At 39.4% G+C, this 26,526-nt stretch overlaps 1 protein-coding gene and 1 pseudogene across 1 annotated transcript; one reads left to right on the forward strand and one right to left on the reverse strand.

The window, feature by feature from the left end:
• Window positions 1-93: 93 nt before the first annotated feature.
• On the reverse strand, window positions 94-18,457 carry LOC108898827 (beta-galactosidase-1-like protein 2; annotated as a pseudogene).
• A 1,799-nt stretch (window positions 18,458-20,256) lies between these two features.
• On the forward strand, window positions 20,257-26,415 carry glb1l2 (galactosidase beta 1 like 2). Its single transcript, XM_018698938.2, has 19 exons — window positions 20,257-20,408; window positions 20,611-20,796; window positions 20,986-21,054; window positions 21,153-21,248; window positions 21,343-21,451; window positions 21,583-21,675; window positions 21,778-21,859; window positions 21,978-22,042; window positions 22,929-23,013; window positions 23,153-23,290; window positions 23,400-23,480; window positions 23,632-23,738; window positions 24,167-24,313; window positions 24,438-24,509; window positions 24,822-24,900; window positions 25,203-25,290; window positions 25,549-25,663; window positions 25,818-25,934; window positions 26,075-26,415. The coding sequence occupies exons 2-19, from the start codon at window positions 20,633-20,635 to the stop codon at window positions 26,183-26,185; spliced, it is 1,818 nt and encodes a 605-aa protein (XP_018554454.1). The 5' UTR covers window positions 20,257-20,408; window positions 20,611-20,632; the 3' UTR covers window positions 26,186-26,415.
• The last annotated feature ends 111 nt before the right edge of the window (window positions 26,416-26,526 follow it).

A 26,526-nucleotide genomic window follows, 5' to 3' on the forward strand; every position in this document is an offset into this window, starting at 1 on the left:
ATCATTAGGAGGTAGATTTGAAAAGCATTCAGTGTTACATGTATCAAACAGGCTCTCAATATGCAGGATAAATAAATCAGTTCACAAGCTTCCTTGGCCTTGGCTACTGACACAGGTCAAACCAGTCTTTATTCACATATTTTTTATACAGCCTGGATATAATTTATAAATTAAGTGGAGGATATTCTCTAACACCTTATTATAACCAAGATGATTCTCTGTCACAGTCCCATGGTCTCATATTATCCAGTGTATGAGTGGAGGTTAAAGATACTGTTGCTAAACTGAATAAAAGGATTCCAGAGAATGTCTTAAATGCTGTCACTAAATGAGAAACTGCTGTGAGGAAGCTAATTACACTGCTGCTGCTTTGTTGTCTTCAGGTAAGACACAAAATGTCATGTTTGCTGACGTGTGTCACGTTTGAGTGCTGCTGGTTGCAGCTGGGTGTCGGTGCCCGAGTAGACGAAACTCACGTCTCAGTCCTGTCCTCCTCAGCCACTCTCCCATCATCCTCCTCTCCTCCTCCACCCTCCCCTCTGACCTCCTGTCCTCACTGGACATCAACAGCCATGCCATAGTCAGGGCTGCTGGTGAACTGGATCTTACCATCTGTTTCCTGTTCTTCAAACACTATGACCTGTGATGAAAACACACACACACACACACACACACACACACAATAGCTTAGAGAGGTCAGAAAAGGACAGAGAGTGGGTGGTTGAGCTCTAATGTCAATATATGCGCACTCACAGTAAAAATTGGAAAAGGCAAGAAACGGAGAAATACAGCAGATGTAGCTTCAGGCCTTTTCCAGAAAGTGCTGCAGAGGTCGACAATATCAAAGCTACAGGGTGATGAATATCAGTAGCTGTAATACTGTAATTGCTGACCTGTGATATGCTTTTACTTTGCTGCATTATTGGGGGTGAAGAGCACATGACTGAAGATACTACTCATAAGACCTGTAAGAAAATCTGCCAAAGCTGCACTCTTTTATATCATTGCAACTTGGGGTTTTGGACTTCAAAACAAAACAAGGCATTTTACACTGTCACAATGTTATTTTATGACATTTTACTGACAAAACAACCAATCAATTAAGCAAGAAAATGCTCGGCAAGTTAACAGACAGTTGAAATTGTTAGCCCTTAGCAAATGTGGCAAAATGTCGTTTCTAATTCAAGGTCTTGAGGATTTGGCTGCCATTTTTCATGGTGAAGCAAACGTGTGTGTGGACATGGGCGATGGCCTGTGTGGATACATAATTATACACCAAATACTGTAGGTAGATTGTAGATTACTGTAGGTCATCAATGCTAAAATGTGCTGCGTTGACTTTGATAAAAGTATCCACTGCATAGTAAGCAAGTGTAAGTAACAGATAAGACAGAAGTACCTGGTTGTCCCCTCTGTGAAGCCAGGGGCCTGGAACATAGAGAGTTTGCTGAGGACCAATGGACCAGTAACGTCCAAGATTCTTGCCATTGATAAAGATGACACCTTTAATCCACCCCTGTAAACACAACCAGTTACTGATCACCATAATAACAGGCAGGTTCAGCCAAGGAAACATGTTGATGACTACCAACAACACATTGAAAGCCTTCCCCTCTATCATGATTTGCATCTTGTGCTTTACCCATCCTGGGTTGCTGTTAATAATGGCTCTTAACGTCTCTACCACCTGCACTGGAAATATGAAAATCTGAGAAAGAAAACTGCTGGTATAACAACAGGGAAAATGACAAGTCAAGAAGCACTTGACCTATCAACAACTGCATTATGTGTAACTGCATGAGAATGGGATCATCATCTGAACATATTTTTCAGTGAAGAGCCTTTCAAGATCAAGGTGTTCTCACTATCAGACTAAACAGGAATTTACATTTTTATGCATTATTGTATAAATATATCCAGTGGATTATGAGTGAGCTAGCACTCAGTTAAGCTTCTCAAAGAGCTGTTCTCTGGGGACATAGTCAAAATTTAAAAAAATCATTTGCAGATGTGTATCATGAATGAAGTTAAGACTAACTGAGTTAAAATAATGACCAAACCAAAGTCTATTGTACTATTTGTTTGTATAAGGATCAAATAAAAGATGTGGATAAACTCACATTGAATCTGCATTTCTGGTGTCTAAATTTCTATTTGATGTACAAGGAAGAATTTATTGTGTCTGTGTGGTGAAGAAGTGTCAGTGTTCCTCTACCAAAATGTGTGTAAATTATATTTTAGAGTATTAACAGAAAGTGAAGTGTTGAGTAAAGTTAACGTCTCTTTTTTTTTGACTGTCCAACTTACAGGGAGTTTGATGAAGGTGTCTTTAGGAAAGGTGTTCACATAGAGTCTGCCCTGGAAAAACCCTGGGAAGGAGGGCCGCTGACGCATGGGCAGCCAGTGGCCTGAATTCTCAAGTCTGTAAAAGGAGAATACGTTGCAGGATACAGTCCTCATAGATTACACTTTTAACAAGTTCCATGCTATTCAAGCACAAATCTCTCTCTTCTTGACTTTTAGGAGGCCTGTTTGTCAGCCAGCAGTATATCATTTCATTTCTACAGTATTTATTTGCCTGCAGTAAATGTCAAGTGAAAGTATGGACATGGATGGCAGGGGAAATATTCAGATTCACTGTCTTTTTGTTTTGGCTATAGGTTATATTTTGCCTCTAAGTAAATTGAAAAGGTTGCCATGATATAAGGCCAAAATTCCTTCCTCTGTTATTTCAGTGTTCATTCATTCAGAGCTTCGAGCATTGACATTTTCAGGATGGTGCTGAGGTAAAGAAATTACAGTTTTGAAATACACAAGGAGAGACCTGAGCATAGATGATATTCAACTATGTACAAATTCAAACCTCTGATTTCACTAGAATGTCAGATAATCCTGGTGACGCTGATGTTTACTATCAGTGCAAGTATGAGTTACATTCAGGAGGTAATGGATTTCAGAAAACACCTAAAAATGAAGTGTTAATGACACAAATCTTGCATGTGATGTACAAGAATTATCATCCTGTGATATGGAAACATTATGAAGGAAATGTATTTGCACCCTGGGGAGCACTGGCTCCTGCAAAATGACCTTATAATGCACAGCTGTTGAATTTCCATGTAGGGAAATTACCAGACTTAATGAATATTATGGGATGGGTGCCACATTAAAAAGGTCCCCCACCATGTTTAACAGTTTGCAATAGACATTTTGCATCTAAGACACCCCCTGGCATCCAGCACTTCCAAGCTTGTCCCAATGTAATGACTCACAAGCATTTTACCTTTTCCATTGAACAGCAATCTACATTATGTTCTGAGCTTGTTAGTTGGTGATGCATTTGAGTGTGCTGGCCTTGAATGCAAGGCTCCCACAATGTACAGTTCATTAAGTCAGTGTCTCAGTGTTGACTCAATTATCTTGTCAATTCTTTAGTAAATGTTATATTGTAGTATATAATAACTATGCTGAAAGTTCAGTTCTAATGATGGTTATTAATAATTTTTCAGTGTGTCTCAGGGACCAACACATTTGGAAAGTATGTTCTGGCTCTGTGAGCTCTTGGAAATGGCATATTAACACATTACTTTGAAATTTTACATTCATGCTGTCAAATGCATGCTGCTGACTAAAACACCTAGCTTTTTTCATGTGGTGTTTTTCTTATTATTTCCAGAAAGGTAAAATATTTTCTACCATGTTGGGTCTTTTGAATATTTCCAGCCATCTTAAATGACTTCAACTGTGTCTTCAATCTTCCTACTGTACGGCTTACAGTTTAAGATGTTAACAGATGATAACAAACTGAGAAACTGAGATACTGAATTGAAAGTCTGTGTTATGATTCTCACATTTTGCCATCACGTTCCCACCATAATTGTGTTTAACAGGGTAATAATCACCTGGGTAGAATCAGAATCAAGCTGGTTTAATGGCAGAGGAACACAAACACAGAGGGAAACAGTATAATAATCAAAAGACACAAACCTATCTACAAAGGCTGGCTTCATATCCAGACTGTGAATAATGAAGTCTCTGAGGGGCCGCGTGTTTAACTCGATATCTCCAACCAGACCTGAAAGATAAGTCAAAGCTGCTTTCAGTTTTCTTACAGATAGATCTTGAGATACTGTTTGTAGGTCTCAAAAGAAAAAGATGATTTGGAAAAACATGTGCTAACTGAACATGTAAAAATGTCATCGGTTTGTGGAACAATTTGTACCTTTGCGCTGCTCATCCAGGGTTTTCCCATAATTCACCCTTCCACAGTTCTCCACCAGTAAACCTAAAGTTCTTCTTCCCTTCAGTGGGAAAATACATTAAACATGTGTAGCACTACTTAGATTCAGCAATTATACTCAATGGAAAGAATTAACAAAAAATAAAATACAGGTAAATAATCCTTTGATCTGCTCTGATTTGACTAACAGATCATGGCTGATCTAAGTGCACTTTTCTCTAAGGTTGAATTTGACTTTTCAATTTTGTTAAGATAAACATTCATTGATTTTCTGCTCGTTTAATACTGCCACCTTGCCGCCAAAACATCTATCATGATCCCCTGAAGCTTTCACATGCTGCATGTAGTTAAATATTAACAACCTTATCCTTTTGAAAGAAGCTGGCAGCAGACTGGGTCTAGATTACATACAGAAGGATACAAACACACACACACATACACACACAGTACCTTCCCATCAGGGAGTGCTAGTTCTTGTATCTTATAATCCGAGAACACCAACGAAATGTTTGTCCACAAAAACCTAGGGGGGGGGGGAAGTGCAGAAAATGCAGAAAATCATGTTGAACAATGAAATTAACCACATCAGAAACAAGTGTAACCATTTATGTTGCTAAAGTAAATACACAACAAAGACAGAGAAAAGGCTCAGAAGATCAACAAGCTTGTTCCCAGCTTATTGATGTCACACACAAAAAAACATATTCTTAAACCTCATGTGAGTGAAATACGCATTTGAGTCAAACTTATTTGTCTTCTCACTGCCTTCAATCCGTCACCAAAGTTTTTGGACATTAACTTTTGAGAACTGCATTCTCTTATAACTGTGTGACATTAATACCAGAGCAACTGGTCGCAGCCTGAGCTTGTTATTTGTAATTGTACTCCACGAGTACAAGAGCCGTGAGACATCCACACATGCACACAGAGCTTGTTAATTGTACTCCACGAGTACAGGGGTGTGATTTTTAACAAGCAGATTACGGCTTTCCAAGTGCAAATGTTCTTGCAAAAAAACAGTGTAAATGTGTGATTTTGAAAGTATTATGTTGCTGTCTGTCTTCCTGTTCTCACCAGGGCTCTGTCTCTGATGTTGTTTCTTGAGTTGAGGGCTCCTCCACTGGTGATGGTGGTCTCATACAGTGTGTAGCCGTATGACTGACCGTTTTTATTGTTGACAGGGAGATTCTCCATGTTCACCGGCCTCACTGACTTGAAAGGCTAAAAAAATGTGTAAAAGAAGAGTGTGAGACAAATTCTTAGAGGGTTTGTTGTTCATACTGTGTACCTCTTAAAACAGGTGTTAGAATGTGCTGCTGAAATTCATTCTTTTAGAGACGTTTTGTGAAATGGTGAGATAAAGTTTTCTGTATTTAAAGGGAAAACAGAGAATCTCAAAACCGAGAGGATCTCATGATTTCTGCCACACAATATCCTGCAAGATGGCTTCATCGAAAGTGATGATTTATCAAACCTAATGAAGCTCTCCTGTCTGGCATTCAGAGCAATTCTTTTTATTCAACAACATTCTTTTTGCACACCCTTGGGAGGTGCATTATACGCTCTTCACAAGACAATAAACACTCCCTGCTATGACACGATTAACCACCTACCTCCAAACACACAGATACAATATCAAACTCTGACATCCCACTTAGTCTCTCTGAAGCCAGTGAAGAGAAAGCGCTTCTTTTTTAAATGAGGGTGTGTGGTTGGTCAGGGGCAAAGTAATTGTCGTCTCAGAGGGAAGCAAATTGTTGCAACAAGGAGTGAATAATTAATGTTGTAAGCAACTGCCAGACATGCTACATCTGGTCTGAATATCAATGCCACTGATAAGCACCATTTAAATGGCTGATCTACACTGGTGGACATGAAAGTAAGCAGACATGATGACGCCCTCCAAACAGGTTGTTTGGAGGGCGTCATCATGTCTGTTTCTTGTTTGACCAGAGGAGATTCTCTCGTCATGCCGCTGGTGCAGTGGAGAGAGAATGTTTTGCTCAGGAGCACCTCACCAGAAGATGTTCATTGAGGGAGGAGCATTTCTTAAATTGGTCCATGAAATTGGGCTGGTAAATGGACAGCATTCATATAGAAGTTTTCTAGTCATGTCGACCACTCAAAGTGCTTTACACTGCAGGTCACATTCACCCATTCACACACACTGATAATATGCCATAGAAGGCAAATTGGAGTTCAATATCTTGCCCAGCAATACATCGGCACGTGAACTGCAGGAACCATTCCGGCAGTTGCAACCTCATTTTCAAATAATCACAGCCAGGAAGATATGCTGCTGTACATCCTGCCATTTCTCTTCACTTTGGTCGCTCAATTCAATGTAGAAACAAAAGTGACACCATGATGTTTATTTTTTTTTTTGAGGTAATCAAATTGAGGCATCATTTTCTAATGTTGATTGACTGTAGAAGATTATAGCTAGCAAAGCTGGCAACAAAAACAGGGAGTTTGAAGACTTAATATGTAATAACTAAGGCAAGCAGAAATTCTACCATGTGTAGACAGATGTGATAAGGAGCTTGTGCCACTGTAACTGTGGGTACTGTAAGGCAAGGACTCACATAATTAACAGCATATTTTCTTTTGAGTTTATTTGATTGGCTTTTATGTATTAAGTATTTTATGTATTACTGTTGTCTGTAAATAACCTTGTAGCTCTGTTTTCAACAATGCTGCATGGATGGTGTTTATTATTTTTGTGCCTGGAATTTTGGCACTCTCTGCGCGTCTGTAGCTTACCTTGTCAGTGAAATGCAGACTGTCCCACAGAGACAGGTGCTGCTGGATGACAACAGGCTGGTATGCTCTCCTCTCCCGGAGAGAGGGCAGTTCAGGGAGAGGCTGGACTGAAAAAAAAAAACACAAGGAGGAAAAATGAGGCTAGGCTGCAGTTTGTTTACTTTACATCAATTTATCCTCATTTTCTTTATCCTTTATTTACCCAGGGTCTCAAACTACTCCTGTATGGCTCCTTAAACAATGTATACATTTTTTTTGACGATGAAAAACAGAGACATCTACTTCATGTGTTTACTTATGTGCAAATATTACACATGTAAAGCATATGAAAATTCAGTCACATAGATTGGCCTATGAATGGAGAGAGAAGACTTAGAGACAGAAACTGCTGATCTTTAGAAAATCTCTAAAAACTTGTCAAGGCTATAAAACCACACACCTTAAAATGCACACCTCTGCAGCTAGACACCTACATAATCTCATTTAAGAGAGAGAGAAAAAGATTTCTGGCTAAATTAAAAATTTAAACAAAGTCTAAAAGCCTAGTATTTGACTACAGCTTGCAATAAACAAAGAGGGATGTTTCCTATAACTATTGTCTGCTAAACTTAAGTTTAGCCCTCAACAATTTACTCAAACACAAATAGCTATTAGACCTCCTTCTCCACAGTGTTTTAATAGACACCAGGCTATTAAGCCGCAGCCTTACTGTGCCATTCTGCATTCTCTTGTCAAAGTCTTCATATTCTCCAGCCTGTGAACCACTCAGTACCAATCATAAAAATAACTTGTCCCTTGGAAACTGCTTTTAGGACTCCTTGGGGGAGCCATTTACCCTCCACAGCAGCATCTAGTTTGTACTCTACGTTACAAAACAGTCTCTTTACAACAATTAACAGTGGTTGCCCATGCCCTCTAACAGCTTTTAAAGGTGTTAAAGCACGCAGAGACACCAGCGCTCCCTCTGGAAAAGGCTTGACAGCATTTCCTTATCACCAAGTGGTAACAGCTGGATCACTTAAGGAAAGCTTGGAGGATAATGGCCGACACCCCTCTCCTAAATGGCTCTCTAAACTCACAAGCCAGAGTGTGCAATGAATAGGCATGTATATGGAGCTATGTCGCAGATTTGGAATTTATCCTACAGTAAAGCCCATATCATCCCAAATTATCCAAATCATCCTTCACAGAATAGACAGTGTCAGTATATTGCAGGGACGGAGTAACATGCTGGTGGGGTTCAAATTTGCTTATACTTGACATTTGACTTTCTTCACAGAAGATTGTCGACTGATGATTACAAGAATTAAGACTTTTGAAAATGCTGAAATGCTTTAAGTTAAGCTGGTAACATCAATAGTAAGCGTCAGATGCCTGCATAAGAGTCGAGATGCCTGCGCAGCTCTTTTTTTGCAGCTTCTAACAGCTTTGAAATAATGAGAAAACCCCAAAGCATGTATGCCACAAGTCTATTTTAAGAGCTATGTTGCTGTCAAATATCAGTGTTAGACCTTTGACAGATTAGCCTGAATCCATGCCAAGTTACGCAAAAACAGCACCACAGGGCAAGAGTAACTGACACAATGTACACGATTTGACAACCAAACAATAATGAAATATCAAGCTGATCTAATTAAAAAATTAGGTCATGTGTTTGTGGATGCTATAGAACACAAAGCCTTCTCAGATTCTCTCACATATCCAGGCCACTGCTCATTGTTCAGCAGACTACAAAACATAAGGATGAATCACGCACAGGCAGCCTTTCAAACTACCTTCAATCACCAAAACACTAGACAAATTATTATGTTGTTGTGCTGGATTCAATCCCAGATTGCCAAAAGCTACATGTCCACTGCTGGCCACAAAACACTTGAGACTTCTGCTTCTACAAAAGCCTTGTTTTACAAAGAGAGAAAATTGCATAAGCAATAAACATGATACAAGGCCTAGTATGTCATTTTCACAATGGGCAGTGACTGAGGGTGTTTGACTTGGGCAGAAATCTCACACCCATGCACAAACACACAAAACCCCCATGTCTAACCAGTGCTTGTAATCATATGCAAAGTTATCCTGCTTTAGCCAACAGAGAACAGGTTCTACAAGGAGAATTAACTTAAGTGGGGAGATGAAAGGAGAGGCAGAGAAAGAGAGACAGAAGATGTGGGGCCCGTCTCAGCAACAACACACAACACTCACTGTGGTACTGGCTGAATAAATTCCTCAGAAGATGGTACTTGGTGGTGTAATCCCCAGCCTCGGATAATGGAGCATCGTAATCTGAAAGATAATGCGCTATCAGAACAGCAGGCTCAGGAGCCGGGGAGAGGCAGGGATGCCACTTACCGTAGCAGATGCTTTCACCGTGCTCCACTATCAAACATCTTGAGACAGCTAGCGGGCCGAGACACATTTTGGGTTATCTTGACAGAAATTGGAGCTTTTTGAGGCAACACGGTAAAAGGCATTCAGAGGAGTAAATATAAGTATGAAGAGTGCTGAAGGTCAGAGGTGGCCTTCGCTACCATGGAGCACTTTTTAGAATTTTCCTCATTCCTGAAAATCGAGGTCATTACAATGTGAAGTACCCTAGGGGAAGATATAAAACCCATTGTACCATCTTTAATTTACATTTCCCATGCATTTTATTAGGTAGTGAATTCATTAGTGCGCTCTGCATATTCAAATTTCCAAGCAGCCAAAGGTCAGAGGCTGCACAGTATGGGAAGAACTATCCACAGATATTTAAAATATCCTTTATATATTTGTTTCAGCTGGTACATTGTCCATTTTGGTGTAGAATTAAAACCAGTTTAAGTGCCACTAATTAATACGTAGCTGGGTATTTTCAGCAGTTTCGTGTTGAATTCTTGGGGCATGAACCCTGACCACGCAACCTTGCATATACTAATTTTTCTCCTGTCTCTTAAAGGGAAATTTGTTTATTCAAACATAAAGAACAGATTAATCACACGTACCGTAACTTGTTACCATAGGTTTGGGTGCTGGTATTCCAACAGCAAATGCCCCGTTCATGAAGCCAAAATTTGTCCCTCCATGGAACATGTAGAGATTGATGGACATGTCCAGTTCAAGGATTTTTGTCACCACAGGTATCATGTCTGTTTAAAAAAGTGAAAGAAACCCATAAATCCCATTTAATACATAACGTACAAATTAGCTTAATTATTCTGATTTGAAAGGTGAGTAAAGCTGAGAATAATGATCGCAAAACTAAACGTTTAGTCCCATCAGTAACAAGAAGGGAAAAAAAATCCATCTGACTCCAGCTTTAACAAGCCGGAGCCACTGTTTCAATAATCCTATTGCCCTCAATTCCACTTCAATTGAAACATGGACGGACCTCAGCTACACATCCTATTACAGGTTACTATAATTCATTACGGGGCAATGCTCACACCCATAAAAAATTGCCTACCTCCCTGCACAAATTAGCTACCTACATTTTGCAGCGAACATGGCCGAGCAAGTAATTAAGTATTCAAATTGGACTTTAGCAGTCAAATTGGACTGACTTTAATGATTTGAATCAAGGGCATGAGCCTCAGTGAATAACAATTGAGCAGGGTGAGTGACAGAGCGGGACTCGGTTGGTTTCATGGTGGTGGCACTGGCTGTGACCGACTGCTGGGTGTATTGCAGTCTGCAGAGCACTGAACTGTCAAGGACATGAATCCCCTCTGAATATTCCAGTGTTCATTTCATAGCTGTGACACTTTCTGCATGGCAAGGGTCTTTTTTTAAATTCTCTTTTTCGCTTCCTCACTGAGGAGAAAATACTTAAAGAAGTAAGACTGCTGGCCCTTTCATTCTCAGAACATTTTTTTGTGATGATGTGTATGGCTGCTGGGAATGACAGAGTAAAAAGGAGGCTTGAGGCTCTGCACTGTGTGTTCGAAATGAGATGTTTCTGAGAGCGCTCGAGATGGTGATAGCAGGGTGTGTGACTGCCATTAATCTTTACAACTGTGAAACAGGTGCTATCATTTATGTCATGACTGTACATTTTACTCAAAATATCACCTTCCTGGCTGTAGCATGTGGACCACGGTATATGGCTGGTATTGTTGGACATTTCTTAGAATACTATGAGTTAGCCATTGGCGTTTCACTTTAAATAGCTTATGGTCTTTGTGTTTGTGACACATAACTAAAACAATTAATGGATGAATTGATTACTTAAAAAAATATGTATTTAACTGCTTTTTTGGAAGATAACTGTAATTTATCGAGCATGACACACTCTTTCTGTATTTACACTTTTTTTCACTTGTTTTAAGAAGGTAAGGCTTTTAGGCCCCAGCTGTAGCCAGATTTGTCTGAAGAGACTATACTGCCCAAGCACATAAAGTACTTAGGGCTCACACATTAATAGTAATCCAGTAATATAACATATACAGTATATAATAGTATGAAATAGGCTAACATGACTTTTACTTTTGATACTTAAAGTAAATCCTACTCAAAATTCTTTTATTTTTACTTGAGTAAAATTTTGAACGCAAGACTTCTACTTAAAACCAAGTATTGCTAAAGATCTGAATCCTCTTTCCACCACTGCATGAGGGTGATGTGATACCTAATCTTACCAATGGTTTCACACTGTTGCAATGATCGGCAGTTGGTGTGATACAGAGCCAAGAAATGTAGCAATGCCCCAACAGGATGAACAAGACTGCGAGCAAGCAGTGATGGATGTAAATGGTGTAAGTTTCAAATCCTTCCAAAAATCTGCTCTGCAAATGTTTTACGAGGAAGAAAGTGCTTTCAATACATTTTATCAAGGCCTCGAGGACCCACACAATGCATTTTGGTGGGAATGTAAACATAACTTCACTTTAAAAAAACTCCACAGGGTTATGGTTCACATTTTGTCTTGTGCAGTGGCACAGAAACACACAGCCTGTGACTGACATTGTAGCATAAGTAGGGATAACTAATGAGAAAGCACAAAACCGAAATGTCATTTAATGCAGCCAAGGGCAAGAAAATCATAGTGTGTATCCCTGTGTATGTGTAGTAGATGGGTGAGTGTGGATACAGAGGAAGTGGGACTCCTACAAAGTGTAACACCTCACACCTGAGTTCAGTACAGTCAGTGAGGATCAGTGGAGCACATCTTTGTACAATCCTGTACAAGACAGTGTTTGAAAATCTGGCCTCTGAACATCAAATACACAGTATGGCCCAGAGACAAAGAAGAGCGGATGGGACACACAGTCTGGTTTGTGATACTTGGCTCACATGCATGCATGCATGAAAAGTATATAAATCTCTGACAAGGCAACAAAACAGGGAGGAAATGGCCATATGCTAAGATGTGCATCCCCAGCTGCACTGACTGGGCTCTGTGCCTTTTGTAAAGGAACCACAGTGTTAGAGAGACTGCTTTTACACAGCCTGCAGAATTTATCTTACACAACCCCCACAGCAGTGAGTTTGTCCTTACCCTGTCTCTCCCCTGGCACAGAGACTATTTTATTCTCAGCTAAAAAGGTCTGTCTTAAGCCTTTCTTACCCTACAGCTCTGAGACTCTGTCTTACCTTCAAGACAGTCTGTTTTACCTTGAGAGATTCTGTATTGGCTCGCAGCACAAAACCTGTCTTACCCCAGTTTCAAATTAACCAGTAGTATCGACCTTCTGTACAGAAAGAAACCGTTTCATCCTCAACAAAGAATCCATCAGTAGACATCCTGTCTTACTCTCACGTGAACACTTGTCTTACTCTTATCCGGAATCCTGTACATCTTGCTAAAGAAAACCTGTCTATCAATTTTAAGTGTTTGTTATCTCTGTAAAAGCGAAGTAATCCTTACCCTCAGCTGTATATACATGATGAAGGTTTCCCCAAAGATCGAACCAGCCAGACCAGTACTCCATGACCATCCTAGGCTTTTGAGGCTGAAGGGAAAAGAAAAGGTTTGATGTAACAGCAGTTTTGGAAAACAACACACACACTGAATGAAACACATAATACATGTGAATGACCTTCCAGTTTCTTAATATTCATTCACGTCTTCAACTTTTCTTTTTATGGTAGGTAAGTAGCCCTAAATTTTCACTTGAATACATGTCTTCTCTACATGTCTTTTTATTGGAAAGAGCAAGAGTTGTATCTATCCAGTGTAGTTTGATTCGATCAGAAAACTAGTAAATCCGCAAACATATATGAAAAACCACTGAGCAGTAGTGTACAAATAAGACTCACCTGTATTCCATCCAGATACTTAATGTCATCCAGGTTCAGTTTCTGAAAATTGATGGTTTCTAGTGCTTCAGACAAAAAAAGCACAACACAAAACACAAAGTTAAAAACATCAATTCAAACCAATACAAAAATATGCCTTTCTATAGAGGTTCTTTGTTGGCTAGATAAAACTTTTAAGGAATTAATACTGTTTATAGAAGTTCCACATAATACCTGTGCTGTCCATATGAAACCAAAGTTGAAAGGTTGTAATGTAAGCCTCTATATGGCAATGAACTTCAGCTGTTCACATTGTTGAGTACATCACACGCAAATAAACTCATGCAAATCAGTATATATAATATGCACAGAATATGCATAATTTATTAAAATGATTTCAGAGACACACATTCAAACATTATATGAATTCCCAAAGGAGGGTTTATTAAAAAAATAAATAATAAATGGGTGGAGCCTGCATTGTAATCATGTGAGCGATGAGAGCATTGTTTGCAGTGACAATAAATACAGGAAATTGGATTCAAAACAATGGTTATTAATGCATGTGCATTAACAAAATAGACACACAGAGGAATAGAGACAGAGTTAAGAATTTTAACGCCAGTGTACATTCAACGAGAGCAACCTTTTGGCACTACAGTACACAGAATCCTTTGTGTGCAGAATGTGGTTCTGAGCTGCAGCTGCCTGACACCAGGCCACCCTTGGCTTAGACCTCTCGTCTTTGTGTGTGAAAGCGCTACACACCAACCACCATATTGAATATGTGTGTGTGTTTGTTTGGGTGTGTGTGTATGCACAGGCTTGTTTGTCCGTCAGCCTGTCTGACAATACCTCCTTTCACTCCTCCGAGCTTTAGTCCGTCCTTGTTGTCTGAGGTCAGCAGCAGCTCTGTGATGCCCCTTGACAGTAACGCCTGGAGAGAAGGGGGATTATGGAGGCAACTAAACAAAACAGTGGAGGTTCTTTCTGAAATATAATTGTTGAATTTACTGAAACAGGGTGAAAAGGAGAGTGAGTGAGTAAATGACAGCAGGGAGAAGTCAGTGGGTATAGTGGTGCACTCTCATCTACAAGATATCAGGCACTGTTGAAATAATTTACAATTTTGTTTCTTACCTCTTTGATGAAAGGCATATATTCTTCATCTTTAGCATATGAGCCATATTCATTCTCCACTTGAACTGCGATAATTGGGCCACCCCTGGAGTACTGCACATTAATTAGCCAGAGAACAGAGGACACATATTAGGGCTTGGCACCAGTTCTTGACCATTCATACCTACCCCTCAGTACAGCTGACTTTGAAAAACACTGTGAAATGGAAATCAGAGCTTGTTCAATGATGCATGGAGCTGATAACAGAGAAAATATGAAGGAGGAGCCACACTGAACAATTCAAGCACAATATGGTGCACTGAATTGCTAACAATGGTTACCATATGGTCAGCAGCAGCTAGTTATTTCACAACATTTTAGGAGGTGGTAACAAAAATATTGCATAAAACAGAAAAAAATGTAGATACAAGGATTCTATCATAAAAACTTTTTTATCTTAATCCAACCCCTAAGCCTTATTCTGCTCACAATCAGGTCATCACTACTGCATGAATTCTGACATTTTCTGAAAATATGCATCGACAGAAATCTGTATGCACATCACCATAAAAACTAGAGTTTAAATGAAATGGCTTTTCTATTTTGAGCGTGTATATATTTAGCATCTGTATTTCTTATACTGTGCGCTTCAGTCCAATTGCTTTTCAATTCACTTTCGATAATGCTAAAATCGAGAGTACCTGATGCGGAACAACTTTCTTGATGAGATGATCAAAAAAGGAGTTGACTGCATCAGTGAACCCTGGGTAAGTTGTTCTCAGTTTCATGTTTTGATCCCGTAGCAGCCAGCTGAAAAGAAATCACAACAAAACCTTTAAAATGTTGCAAAAAGCAACATATCAAACCAAGTTCCTCTGAGTGCTCGTGCTGTGAACTCTCTTTAGGTTTTTAAACTATCAAAGATAATTGCACCAACCTAAGCATGACTATCATAAAATGCAGTTCAGAGGAAGTCATGCTTCACTGCATGCCCCTCGAAACATTCTGTTTTGATGATTATCAAATAAATATTACCTCAACCTCACATCCCCTCAGGACAAAACTACTCAAAAAATACCTACTTCCAGTCTTTTCCCCTCCAACATTTACCCCCATTATCTGTCTAAATCTATTTTGATTACAGAACTGAATGAATTCATCCTTTCAGGGAGATGTGACTGTCAGATTTAATTATGATCCCTCCTAATACCTCCTGAAAAATCCTGTAAATCATCAGTGACTTTCATCTGAGTAACAGTGGTGTTAAATGTTAAATGTATATGATTTATGTCCTCCATCCATAATATGTCTTATCCTGTATGTAAAGCCATGTTGTCTTAGTATAACATATGTTAAACTCCCATCACTACTGAGACAAATTCTCGGTTGTACAATATGTAGCAACACATCTGGTGAAATTGGCCAAATACAGAAGATGACAGCATACTTGCAATAATTCACATAATGAAACTATGAATTATTTCCAAGACTTTAATGGATTTAGCCTGCAGCAAAGATACCGCTAACTAACAGATTACCTGACTGAACAATTCATTTCCAAGCCAATTTAAGGGATTAACTCACTCAGCAGCCCACTGGCTATTTTAAAATAATGCATTACGACATAACTGTGGCTATGAGGCAAATACAAAATGTCTACAATGGTAACACACAATTATGGCTCCTTGACTTTTACCTGGGTAGTCCCCCTAAATCCCATTCAGCGCAGATGTAGGGCCCTGGACGCAGAATCACCCAGAGGCCCAAGCTGGCTGCAAGGTGGAGGTAGGCTCTGAGAGAAGGATAGAAAATGTGCAGAGGATGTTCTCTTCAGGGTCTATTTATTATCTGTAATCAATTTTAATTGTTTACAATAGCAGATGTAAAGCAGGGACAGATTCAAATTCAAAATATTCAGTAAAGCATATGGCAAATAAAATAAAATTGAAATACTTCACACTGTTCCTTTTTTATTTTCAGATCACAGTATTTGAGAGAATGTCTCATTATTGCACTAGACTTGCCAGTGATCAAAACATTCGATCGACCAGTGCCACCGTAATCAATAAATGAACAATCACTGACACTGATAGTGCACAACTAATTAATCAGAAACGTATCGCAAGGGTAAACGTACACCGTGTCAGTAGTATCAAATTGTGTGAGACCGTGGAGAGCTAAGGCTTTTTGCAGCGCAACAGTGCCACCTGCAGCAGTTTACCTGCTCCCCAACAGTCTCTGAATTCCCTGTAAGTCTTCCCTCCATCATTCCTTACTCTAAATCCAGCTGATCCTCAAAGTTGAACACCCCTCGCTCAGGCTCATGCAGGTTCCATGGCACATATCTGAAAAAACAAAATAAAATGGATATTAATATTTTAATGGTTTAGAGTTTTCTGTGTTTATTTCTTGAGTTTATATTTTCTTTAAAGAGAAATTTATAAAACTGTGACTCATGAATTCTGTCTGCTCTGCTGCTCTTTACTCAGATGTTATCTGATCTGTGCAGATATCTGTTGCTGATCATTGTGGTGTTTTGCGGTTCAGTACATTCAACCAGGTTCCTCCAGTAAAAAGAACAGTGAAAATCCTGCATTATAAGACGTAGTCAAGTTGCAGTGGGAGCCTACGTTGTGAGAGTATTGAGGCCACAGGCCTTCATCTTCAGCAGCCGGTCCTCCCAGTAAGCTCTGGGGACACGGAAGTAATGGATGGAGCCTCCCAGGATGCGGAAGGGTTTTCTCTCCAGAGTGAACTGAGACGAGTTGGCCCTCAGACCCTCCAAGCGGCTCATTCTCCTCGCTTCAGGGCGATTCCTGGGGGGCAAAATAAAAATTGCAACTGAAAAAGAACTTGTTGGACTAGACTAGCAACTGGATTAAAGGCTATGAAGACATCTGAGACATATTTCTCTGATGGGAAGTGAATATTCTCCTTAGGCACCTCAGAACCTGATGAAATTATGGTGGCAAATAGTAGCTGTTATGCTGGGTGTGCCGCCCATGTGTTATCATGGTATTTGAATGCAATCTGGAAAGTACAGGCACAACATGGGAACAGTAGTAGGTGTGAGCCTCCTGCTAAAACTTGACAGGTTCAGTTATGTAAGTTTATTCAGTGTTTCTAATGTTACAGAAGTGTCCTCTACACTACAGTACACATCTATCGATGTACATAATTCAGCAGATTAATACAACACTAACATCTCATCCTGACCAAAGTATAATATTTGAATTAAGACTTACATGGTGAATTGAAACACACCTCTAAAGTCTAACACACTGATAAGTCATGGTCATGTTCAATGTCCACAGGCCAACAGGTGAAGCAGGTGAAAGGTAAGGTGACTCAATCGGTTTATTTGCAGTACAGCCGAGAGCTAACTGCTGAATATAGACAGTGATATAACCAAACAAATGCATTCAAGTTTGAGGCAGGCGACACAGGCTTGGCCGTAACTAAGTTGCCGTTAACATTTCAAGTTTCAGTGGGCGGGGTGTTCACACAGAAATTCATCTTCAAGCATGCCTCAATAAGAGTTGACGGGAAAGTGGGACAATGACTTGTTAGGAGTTCGCCTTACCTCGTAAACTGATAAACAATTATGGCTCCGACAGCGATACAAAGCAGAAGAAAATATCTTTGCTTCAGGGACAGACGAACACCAAACACTGATGAGCTTTCCATTGGCGACAACGACAACACGACTTCAGTGACAGCTGCAGCCTGTACGTTTCGTCTGATACTATGAATTAAAGTGTATTTCAACAGTCCTCTTAAAACAACCACAACAAAAACCCTCCCTTCTTCTTCCCAGTCTACAGTCCTGTTAAACGAGTCTGTCTCTTATGCTAATCCAGGTTCACAAAACCTGTCAAAAATAAAGTTGAGCTAACCCATATTTACATAACGCCACGATATTCGTGCGTCCGGAATTATTAATTAAAAACACAAAACATGTTCTTTGGAAAAAAATAATCTTGCTTCTCTACTGTGGTGGCTAATGAAGCCAGTACCTTTCAGAGGAAGTTAGCGTAATTTCTTCAAAAGTAAACCAACACGCCACCGATCTGCACTACTCTGGTGTCTGTGCTAAGGGACCGTCACACAACTACTCTGTTGAAAAAAACGCACAAAAACTGTCAACACTTTCCCTGCCTGTCATTATTTTTCTTCACGCCCACCCACCCACACACACACACACACACACACACACACACACACACACACACACATATATATATAGAGAGAGAGAGAGAGAGAGATAGATAGATAGATAGATAGATAGATAGATAGATAGATAGATATAGATAGTTGTTTGTTACTGGAAACAACTACATATATATATATATATATATATATATATATATATAGAGAGAGAGAGAGATAGATAGATATATATATATATATATATATATATATATATATATATATATATATATATATATATATATATAGTTGTTTCCAGTAAGCAGTACCACTACCAAAAATGTTCAGGAACCCCTTCAGCAGTTTCAGGAATGTATGCTTGCTTCTCATCTCGCTGCTCTCTGTCTTCTCTTGACACCCCCAAAATCCCTACCATAATTTTAACAAGGTTGATTCTGTTTTTAACTGTACTTAATGTCTGACTCTGCTTGGAGTTGCAACATATACCTGCATTAACTGCAATGTCTAAATCAGATTACTGTCTCACTGAGGATAAAATGTTTTGTCCAACCAACAGTCCAGGACCCAGAGAAAGTCAATTTAGTTTCACCAATGAGAAGCGGGAAATCGAGGATAATTGGTATTTTTGCTTTAAAATGACTGAAAAGATTAACTGATTATCAAAATCATTTCTAATTATTTTTCAATCAATCAACAAACCAATTTATCATTTCAGTTCTGCCACTTGTATATTATTTGACTTACCTCTGCTTCATTTAATGATTAATAAAAGATACACAGTCACATTTTCTAATCACTGGCTGTGTGCACTACACCTGTGTACACAGAGGTGGTAGAAACTCTGTAGTTTTGAAGCACAGTGAGGCCTACAGATGGAAGCCATATTTTGCTCATTGTTGACTCTTGTATGTTGTGAAGGTCTGATAGACCAAAAGCTCACAAACTTAAGTGAAAGCACTGTGTGGATCGAAGTGTGCAGGTTTTTTTTTTTTTTTAATTTTTATTATGATTGATAATAAGGAAAGACCAGTCTTAACAACAGTGTAAAAACAGGTTGAAGCACTAAAACACTGCAAAAAGCATAAATCAAGGATACCTCAGTAATACATAAACACAAGTACAAGAAATATAAACTGTGTTAACATCTGTGAAGTTGTTTAATGGTCCTAAATATAGAATACTTTATCAGAGAATGTAGTTGCATGTCATGTGTGATTTAATTGATAAGTGATTTGGACAGCGATATGTTGCAGTGCTCATCGTTTTGGTTTTGACATTTCTTTATCTTATCAATAATCATAAAATGTAGAGAGATACTTTCAGAGGCAGACAAGAATAATAACCCAGACAATACCTCAACTGAGACAGAGAGTACAAATTATAGATTAATAACATTATTAACAATATTATTAATAATACATATTAATGCTAGCAAACTAATTCATGACCACAGCTGGTCCTCACACAGCCTCATATTGCCTATTATTCACTGTTCCTTTAAGGTCCCTTGTCTGCAAGCTGTGACTAAATTTGGAACCACTAGAGGGCTCCAATGCACTCTAGTCAGGATCTGTAAACTATACCATGAAGTCAGCATTACAGTATACAATGCAATGCCTCCTTTCTCTGACTGAGTGCTGCAGAGAGGGAGGGAGGGAGGGATAGAGAGAGAAAGTGGGAGAGAGAGAGAGAGAGAGACAGAGCACTATTATATTTTTGCTGTCAAACAACAATAGTTTCCCTTATCCACAGAGTTTGAGGCCTCCCAGCACCGTCCTCCTTTCAAATGCTCTCTGGTAAGCTCAGCTTCAAGGTACAACTGACTGTTTTTCTGATGTAACTGGGATTTTTATTTATTTTTTTTTTTATAACTCTGCATTTGGGACTTTCATGATAAGTCTGGGTAAGGTTGCTTTTATTGTGCTTTAATTCATGTACTAGATCCATCATTTGAAGTAACCTACTGTAAAGTTTTATTACTGTAATATATGTTAAAATGTTATACATATTTTTGTTCACTTTTGAATATAATCATCCAACACTGCTGATACATTTCACAGAATGGACTTTTTCCCATTATATTTTATCTAACTGTTCCCTACTAGACACCACCCTGAAGCGAGGAGAATGAGCCGCTTGGAGGGTCTGAGGGCCAACTCGTCTCAGTTCACTCTGGAGGGAGAGCCTTTCCGCATCCTGGGAGGCTCCATCCATTACTTCCGTGTCCCCAGAGCTTACTGGGAGGACCGGCTGCTGAAGATGAAGGCCTGTGGCCTCAATACTCTCACAACGTAGGCTCCCACTGCAACTTGACTACGTTATAATGCAGGATTTTCACTGCTGTTTTAATGGAGGAGGTCAAAACACAGATTAAATAAAATGTGTTCACCTTAAAATGAAATAGAAACAACCCAAACACCAGGTTTTCACAAGCCCCTGGACTGTACTGTGAGGAATCATTTTAATGCTTGCTTTCTCAGATATGTGCCATGGAACCTGCATGAGCCTGAGAGAGGAACATTCAACTTTCAAGATCAGTTGGACCTCAGGTATGGCTTCCTTCATCTTTTTCTTCCTCTTTGTAGAATTACAAACTATTACAATGAGACATGCAGAGTGGTTATTTGGGTGTCTCTTATTTTCTCAGGGCCTATGTCAGTTTAGCCGCAGAAATGGGTCTCTGGGTCATCTTACGTCCTGGACCTTACATCTGCACTGAATGGGACTTGGGCGGGTTGCCTAGGTAACACCATCTGGTCATTACTTAAAAATTCAACCATATATACTGTACTGTACGCTGTGAGCCGTATACCAAGTTGGTCTCATGTTTGTTTCAGCTGGCTGTTACAAGATAAAGACATGCAGTTGAGGACTACTTATCCTGGATTTGTAGATGCTGTCAACCTCTACTTTGACAAACTTGTCTCTGTTATTAAACCTCTGATGGTGAGTCCAACTCACTGTTTTTTTAAAATAATAATTATATGAAAATAGTATTTTTTCAAGAATTATAGAGGGATATTCTATTGATGGCAAGGCAGACATATATTTATTTTCATATATTTCATATTTGTAAGTTTGAAGAAGGAGGCCCGGTCATCGCAGTGCAAGTTGAAAATGAATATGGATCCTATGCAAAAGACGAGAAATACATGCCATTTATAAAGAATGTGAGTTTATTATTGTCTTTCTTTGTCCCTAACATGCTTATAGTGTAATATAGATAATTCAGCATCCTTCTTATATGTAACATTTTCTTCTTCTGACTGCAGTGTCTCCAGTCCAGAGGGATCAATGAGCTCCTGCTGACTTCAGACAACTGGGAGGGCTTGAGATATGGAGGAGTGGAGGGAGGTAATGAAGATATCAGAAGTAACCCTTGAGTTAAAAAGGAAGAAAATAAAACCTTCATTTTTATTTTCTCCCTTGATGATGTATAATGTTTGAGGATATTATGTCTTGCTCATTTCAGTTCTTAAAACAATAAACCTTCAGAGACTGTCATTCGGGGCGATCCAGCACTTGGCTGACATGCAGGTAAAGTGACTGTTTAGCAGTCCAGCTCATTAGGGGAGAGGGAAGCAACATTAAACACATGTTTTTGGCAAATACAAGTTATTCATTTGGAAAATTTGTATAACCAATAAAAGAGGTAAACCAAAGGAGAAACAGAGCAAATGGATGCTGCTTAGAAATATATAAATATAACCAAAAGAGGACTCCCTCACGTTGAGCCTCGACTATAACGCTAGAGAAACTAAATACAAAAGCAACGATCACCACAGATGCTTGGTCTACACTGGCAAAGAGTTAGAGCTAGCAAGCTACTACAGGTATTCGAGGATTAACAAAACCACTACCATCCAAGAAAATAACTGAAATGAAAAATTGGCTTCATCTACTGGTCAGGAAAGGAATTAGGATGAGGGGCTCTTACCTTGCGGGAACGATTTGTGTCGGTTTATTCAATTAACACCAGGGTAGACAAGACAAAAATGAAACTAAGTCTGGGGAGTTGTATAGCTGACCGAGATCTTAGAATCTCGGGTTCCAAATTGCATCCGCTTGATTGGAGGGCCGGTCCAGATGTCGCTCCAATCAGAATCCAGGGCTCAGGTAACATGGGTGAAGAGGCACCGCCCCCAGCAGCTGGAGCCAATCCTGAGTTGGGAACCGCACATCCTGCTTAGCATATACACAAAATTTTCACAAACGTGAGGCACACAAGGATACGCTAGCAACGCAGCCTGCGGCTTTAATAGCCCAATACTTAGAGTATAAGTATAAGAATACTTTTACATGTGTTACAGAATCAACATAGAGCCAAAAGGGGAAAAAACATTTTGTATTTTTGTTAAAGCCTCTGATAGTATACAGCAAGATATTCCATGTATTTAATATAGACGTGGTCTGTTCTGTGTAGCCCCAGAAACCTCTGATGGTGATGGAGTACTGGTCTGGGTGGTTTGATGTCTGGGGAGACCATCACCATGTGTTCCATGCTGAAGGTATAGAAACACTTTTCTACAATAATTTTTCACTTGAACTGACTCATTCACAAGTGCATATTGCTATTATTACATGCTTTACTTATTAAATATTATACGATGCACCTGACTGAGTGATTTGCATGCTTCCCCTTGACAGACATGTTAGCTGTGGTGTCAGAGATCCTGGAGAGAGGTGTTTCCATCAATCTGTACATGTTTCATGGTGGAACCAACTTTGGCTTCATGAATGGAGCAATGGACTTTGGCACCTACAAACCTCAGGTCACCAGCTATGGTTGGTAGGAGCCACCTCGTGCAACTAGAACTCAGAGACCAAGGATCAGATCTCTGATGAATATGTTTCCCCACAACAACTTCATTGCTTCACACTGTTTTAACTGCAGATTATGATGCTCCGTTATCTGAGGCTGGAGACTGCACCCCAAAATATCAACTGTTGAGGAATTTATTCAGCCAATACCACTGTAAGTTTCCACAACATTGATTGCATGACACATTTTATGAGAGGCCATATTCAGTACACCTGGCAATTAAATTGATGACTTCATTACCCTGAGTAATTGAGTCTGTCATAATTAGCCTTAATTAAAATGTTTTTGCCAACTTGTGTCCCAGCTGAGCCTCTTCCTGAGGTGCCCTCTCCGCAGGAGAGGAGAGCATATGACCCTGTCGTCATCCAGCAGCACCTGTCACTATGGGACAGCCTGCACTTCACTGAAAAGGTATGCTACTGATATCAAGCACCCATTTCCCAAGCATAGTGGTAACCAAACTCCAACTAGACCCCATATTGTTCCTGCTGGGATGAGAGTAAAATGTAAGCTGTGGTGAGCCTTTAGACAGACATAATATAGTTGTTATCAGCCTGTGTGTCTGCTGCTGTGTCTCCACTTGTCTAGACATCTAACAACACACTGCTTATGCTCAAGACAGGTGTCTCACACCTGGCAGCTCTGATTTGGTCATACGCCAAGGTGTCAACACACCTGTTTTTTTTAAGAAGCATCTGTCATATGCTGTTTGGTCAACTCTAGAGTAGAGAGTAACTATATCTTGCCCTCCCTGTAGAACTACACAGATGCAGGTTTAATCTCATGTCTTTTTTTTTTAGAGGTCTGACGTTTAGTGTTTTGTTTGACTGTTCATCCAGCCACACAGGTCAGATAGGCCGGTGAACATGGAGAACCTACCTGTCAGCAATAACAGTGGTCAGTCACATGGTTACACGCTGTATGAAACCACCATCAGCAGTGGAGGAACCCTCAACTCCAGGAACAACATCAGAGACAGAGCACTGGTTAGGACACACAGATCATCCCAGAGACAGACACACATACTGTACATGCATAATATTGTCTCAAAGTATTTTACATAATAATAATACAGTGTGGGTATACATTGTGACTTTTAATGTTCTCTAGGTTTTTGTAGACAGACAATGTGTGGGTAGTTTGGACTACAAGACTCACGAGCTGACACTCCCTGATGGAAAGGTATTGACTGTGTTTTGTGTCTGCTCTTATCTGTACACTCCGTCCTCCCTGCAGCCTTCATCCTTAGCTCCTTAAACACATGCAACTGCACCATGTTGTAAACAGGGTTTCTGAGTTATCCAGCAGATGGAGCATTTAATTGTGCTCAAATTGGATTTAGAGGAAGTTAAAACAAAATGTGATTTAAGGAAGCTGTATACATTACACATGGACAACATTCAAACCAACAGAGGAATATTAGATTGTATCATTGTGATCACTTTTCTTTGCTGATAAATTTATCAAATGACTCCAATTTTTTGTTGATCAAAGGGACACAGGATGTTGAGTTTACTTGTGGAGAACTGTGGAAGAGTGAACTACGGGAAAGCTCTGGATGAACAGCGCAAAGGTATTCTACCTTCACTCAGCAGTGTGGTGTGTCTTATGTTTATGTTGTTTATGGGTTTTACACCAGTTCAGTCATGTGAATGTATGATTATTCATTGTCCTTATGTACACCAAAAAATGAGCATTACAACATTGTTCAAGCCACTGAAAGTATCATAACAGATCAGGTAATGTTTCTTGGGCACTGAAAAATCACTTCTTTCTTTTTTGTGTTTTGTGCGGCACCACACACATCTAGTAAAAAAGCATGTATCTGTTTTATCTGCTAGTACTGTATGTCTACATTTCATATTTTCACCTCAGGTATTGTGGGAGACATTCTGTTGAATCACACCCCTCTGAGAGGATTTAACATCTTCTCTTTAGATATGAAGCCAGGCTTTATGAAAAGGTTGGTTAACTAAATTCTCATACTGTGAAAATGGTTACACTAACAGACAGATCCTGTAAATTAAAATGCAGATTTACTCTAAAATACTATATACTCTGCTCATAAATCAGCTTTCTCACTCTCCTTATAAACAGATTTTGCTAACCTCGACCTTGTATATTTGAATCCATTTCTCAAATCTTTCTCATAATGTCCAGATTGATTCAGTTTCATGTGATGACAGTGAATGTTTCAAATATTTGTTCAATCTTGTTTCAGATTATTAAATTCAGGGTACTGGAAGTCTGACCTCAAGTCGCCTTCCATTCCAGGGTTTTTCCAGGCCAAACTCTATGTGGATGGGCCTCCCAGAGACACCTTCATCAGACTCCCTGTGAGTTGAACAACTATATTAAACTTCATATATTAGAGCTGGGAATTGCTGTAATACAAATGTACAGGATATGAGCCTGCTAAACTGACTGTAACCAGTAAACCAGCATTCCTCATTGTCATTTTACTGATCATACCAGTACATCCATCCACAGGGCTGGGGTAAAGGAGCTGTGTTCGTCAATGGCCAGAACCTTGGACGCCACTGGTTCATTGGTCCTCAGCATTTCCTTTACCTCCCAGCACCATGGCTCAGAAGTGGAGAGAATCAGGTATAAGCCCATGTAGGAACATATTGACGTTTGACATTAGTTGAGATAAAATCCATCTCTCCTCTCAATTTTTCTTTAGATAATCTGTGGCAGATTATATATTGTATGTTCAAAGTTATGTGTTTTATGTTCTCTTGCAGATCATTGTTTTCGAGGAACAAAAAGCGGATGACAAAATACTGTTTGCTGAAAATCCTGATCATGGAAAGACAATTGATGTTTACAAGCTCCCATTTTGCACACTGCTGTGAAAAATTATGTAAAGCAACAACACACATGCTCACACAGATGTTTGTAGTTAATGTCAGTGCTTTAAATACCCACAGAATTAATTAAGTAACCATAATAGTTTCAGAAACTATTGTATGTATATTTTTTTCTTCAAAGGTTAAGTGAAATGTTTCATCTTGCCATTAATTCTGTTGCACTTAATCATGCATTTTTCCCAAAAAACAAACCATAAAATTCAAAATTAACACGATCTGATTTATCTTGTTTTGTCATGATTTCAGTGTGAACTTTGCTCGGATGATTCAATAGCGCAGTTTGAACCTTTGACAGCATGACACACCCTCAGAGGCTCCTCATTGGA

Source organism: Lates calcarifer, linkage group LG21 (assembly GCF_001640805.2).
Source record: "Lates calcarifer isolate ASB-BC8 linkage group LG21, TLL_Latcal_v3, whole genome shotgun sequence".
NCBI classification, from domain to species: Eukaryota; Metazoa; Chordata; class Actinopteri; family Centropomidae; genus Lates; species Lates calcarifer.

What these genes read in the sequence shown, in the direction of transcription:
- glb1l2 (XM_018698938.2), top strand. Translation starts at nt 20,633, where the DNA reads ATGAGCCGCTTGGAGGGTCTGAGGGCCAACTCGTCTCAGTTCACTCTG. An exon ending in GCCTGCACTTCACTGAAAAG is followed by an intron (nt 23,739 to 24,166) that starts GTATGCTACTGA and finishes CTGTTCATCCAG; the next exon opens with CCACACAGGTCAGATAGGCC. An exon ending in TCTGGATGAACAGCGCAAAG is followed by an intron (nt 24,901 to 25,202) that starts GTATTCTACCTT and finishes TTTTCACCTCAG; the next exon opens with GTATTGTGGGAGACATTCTG.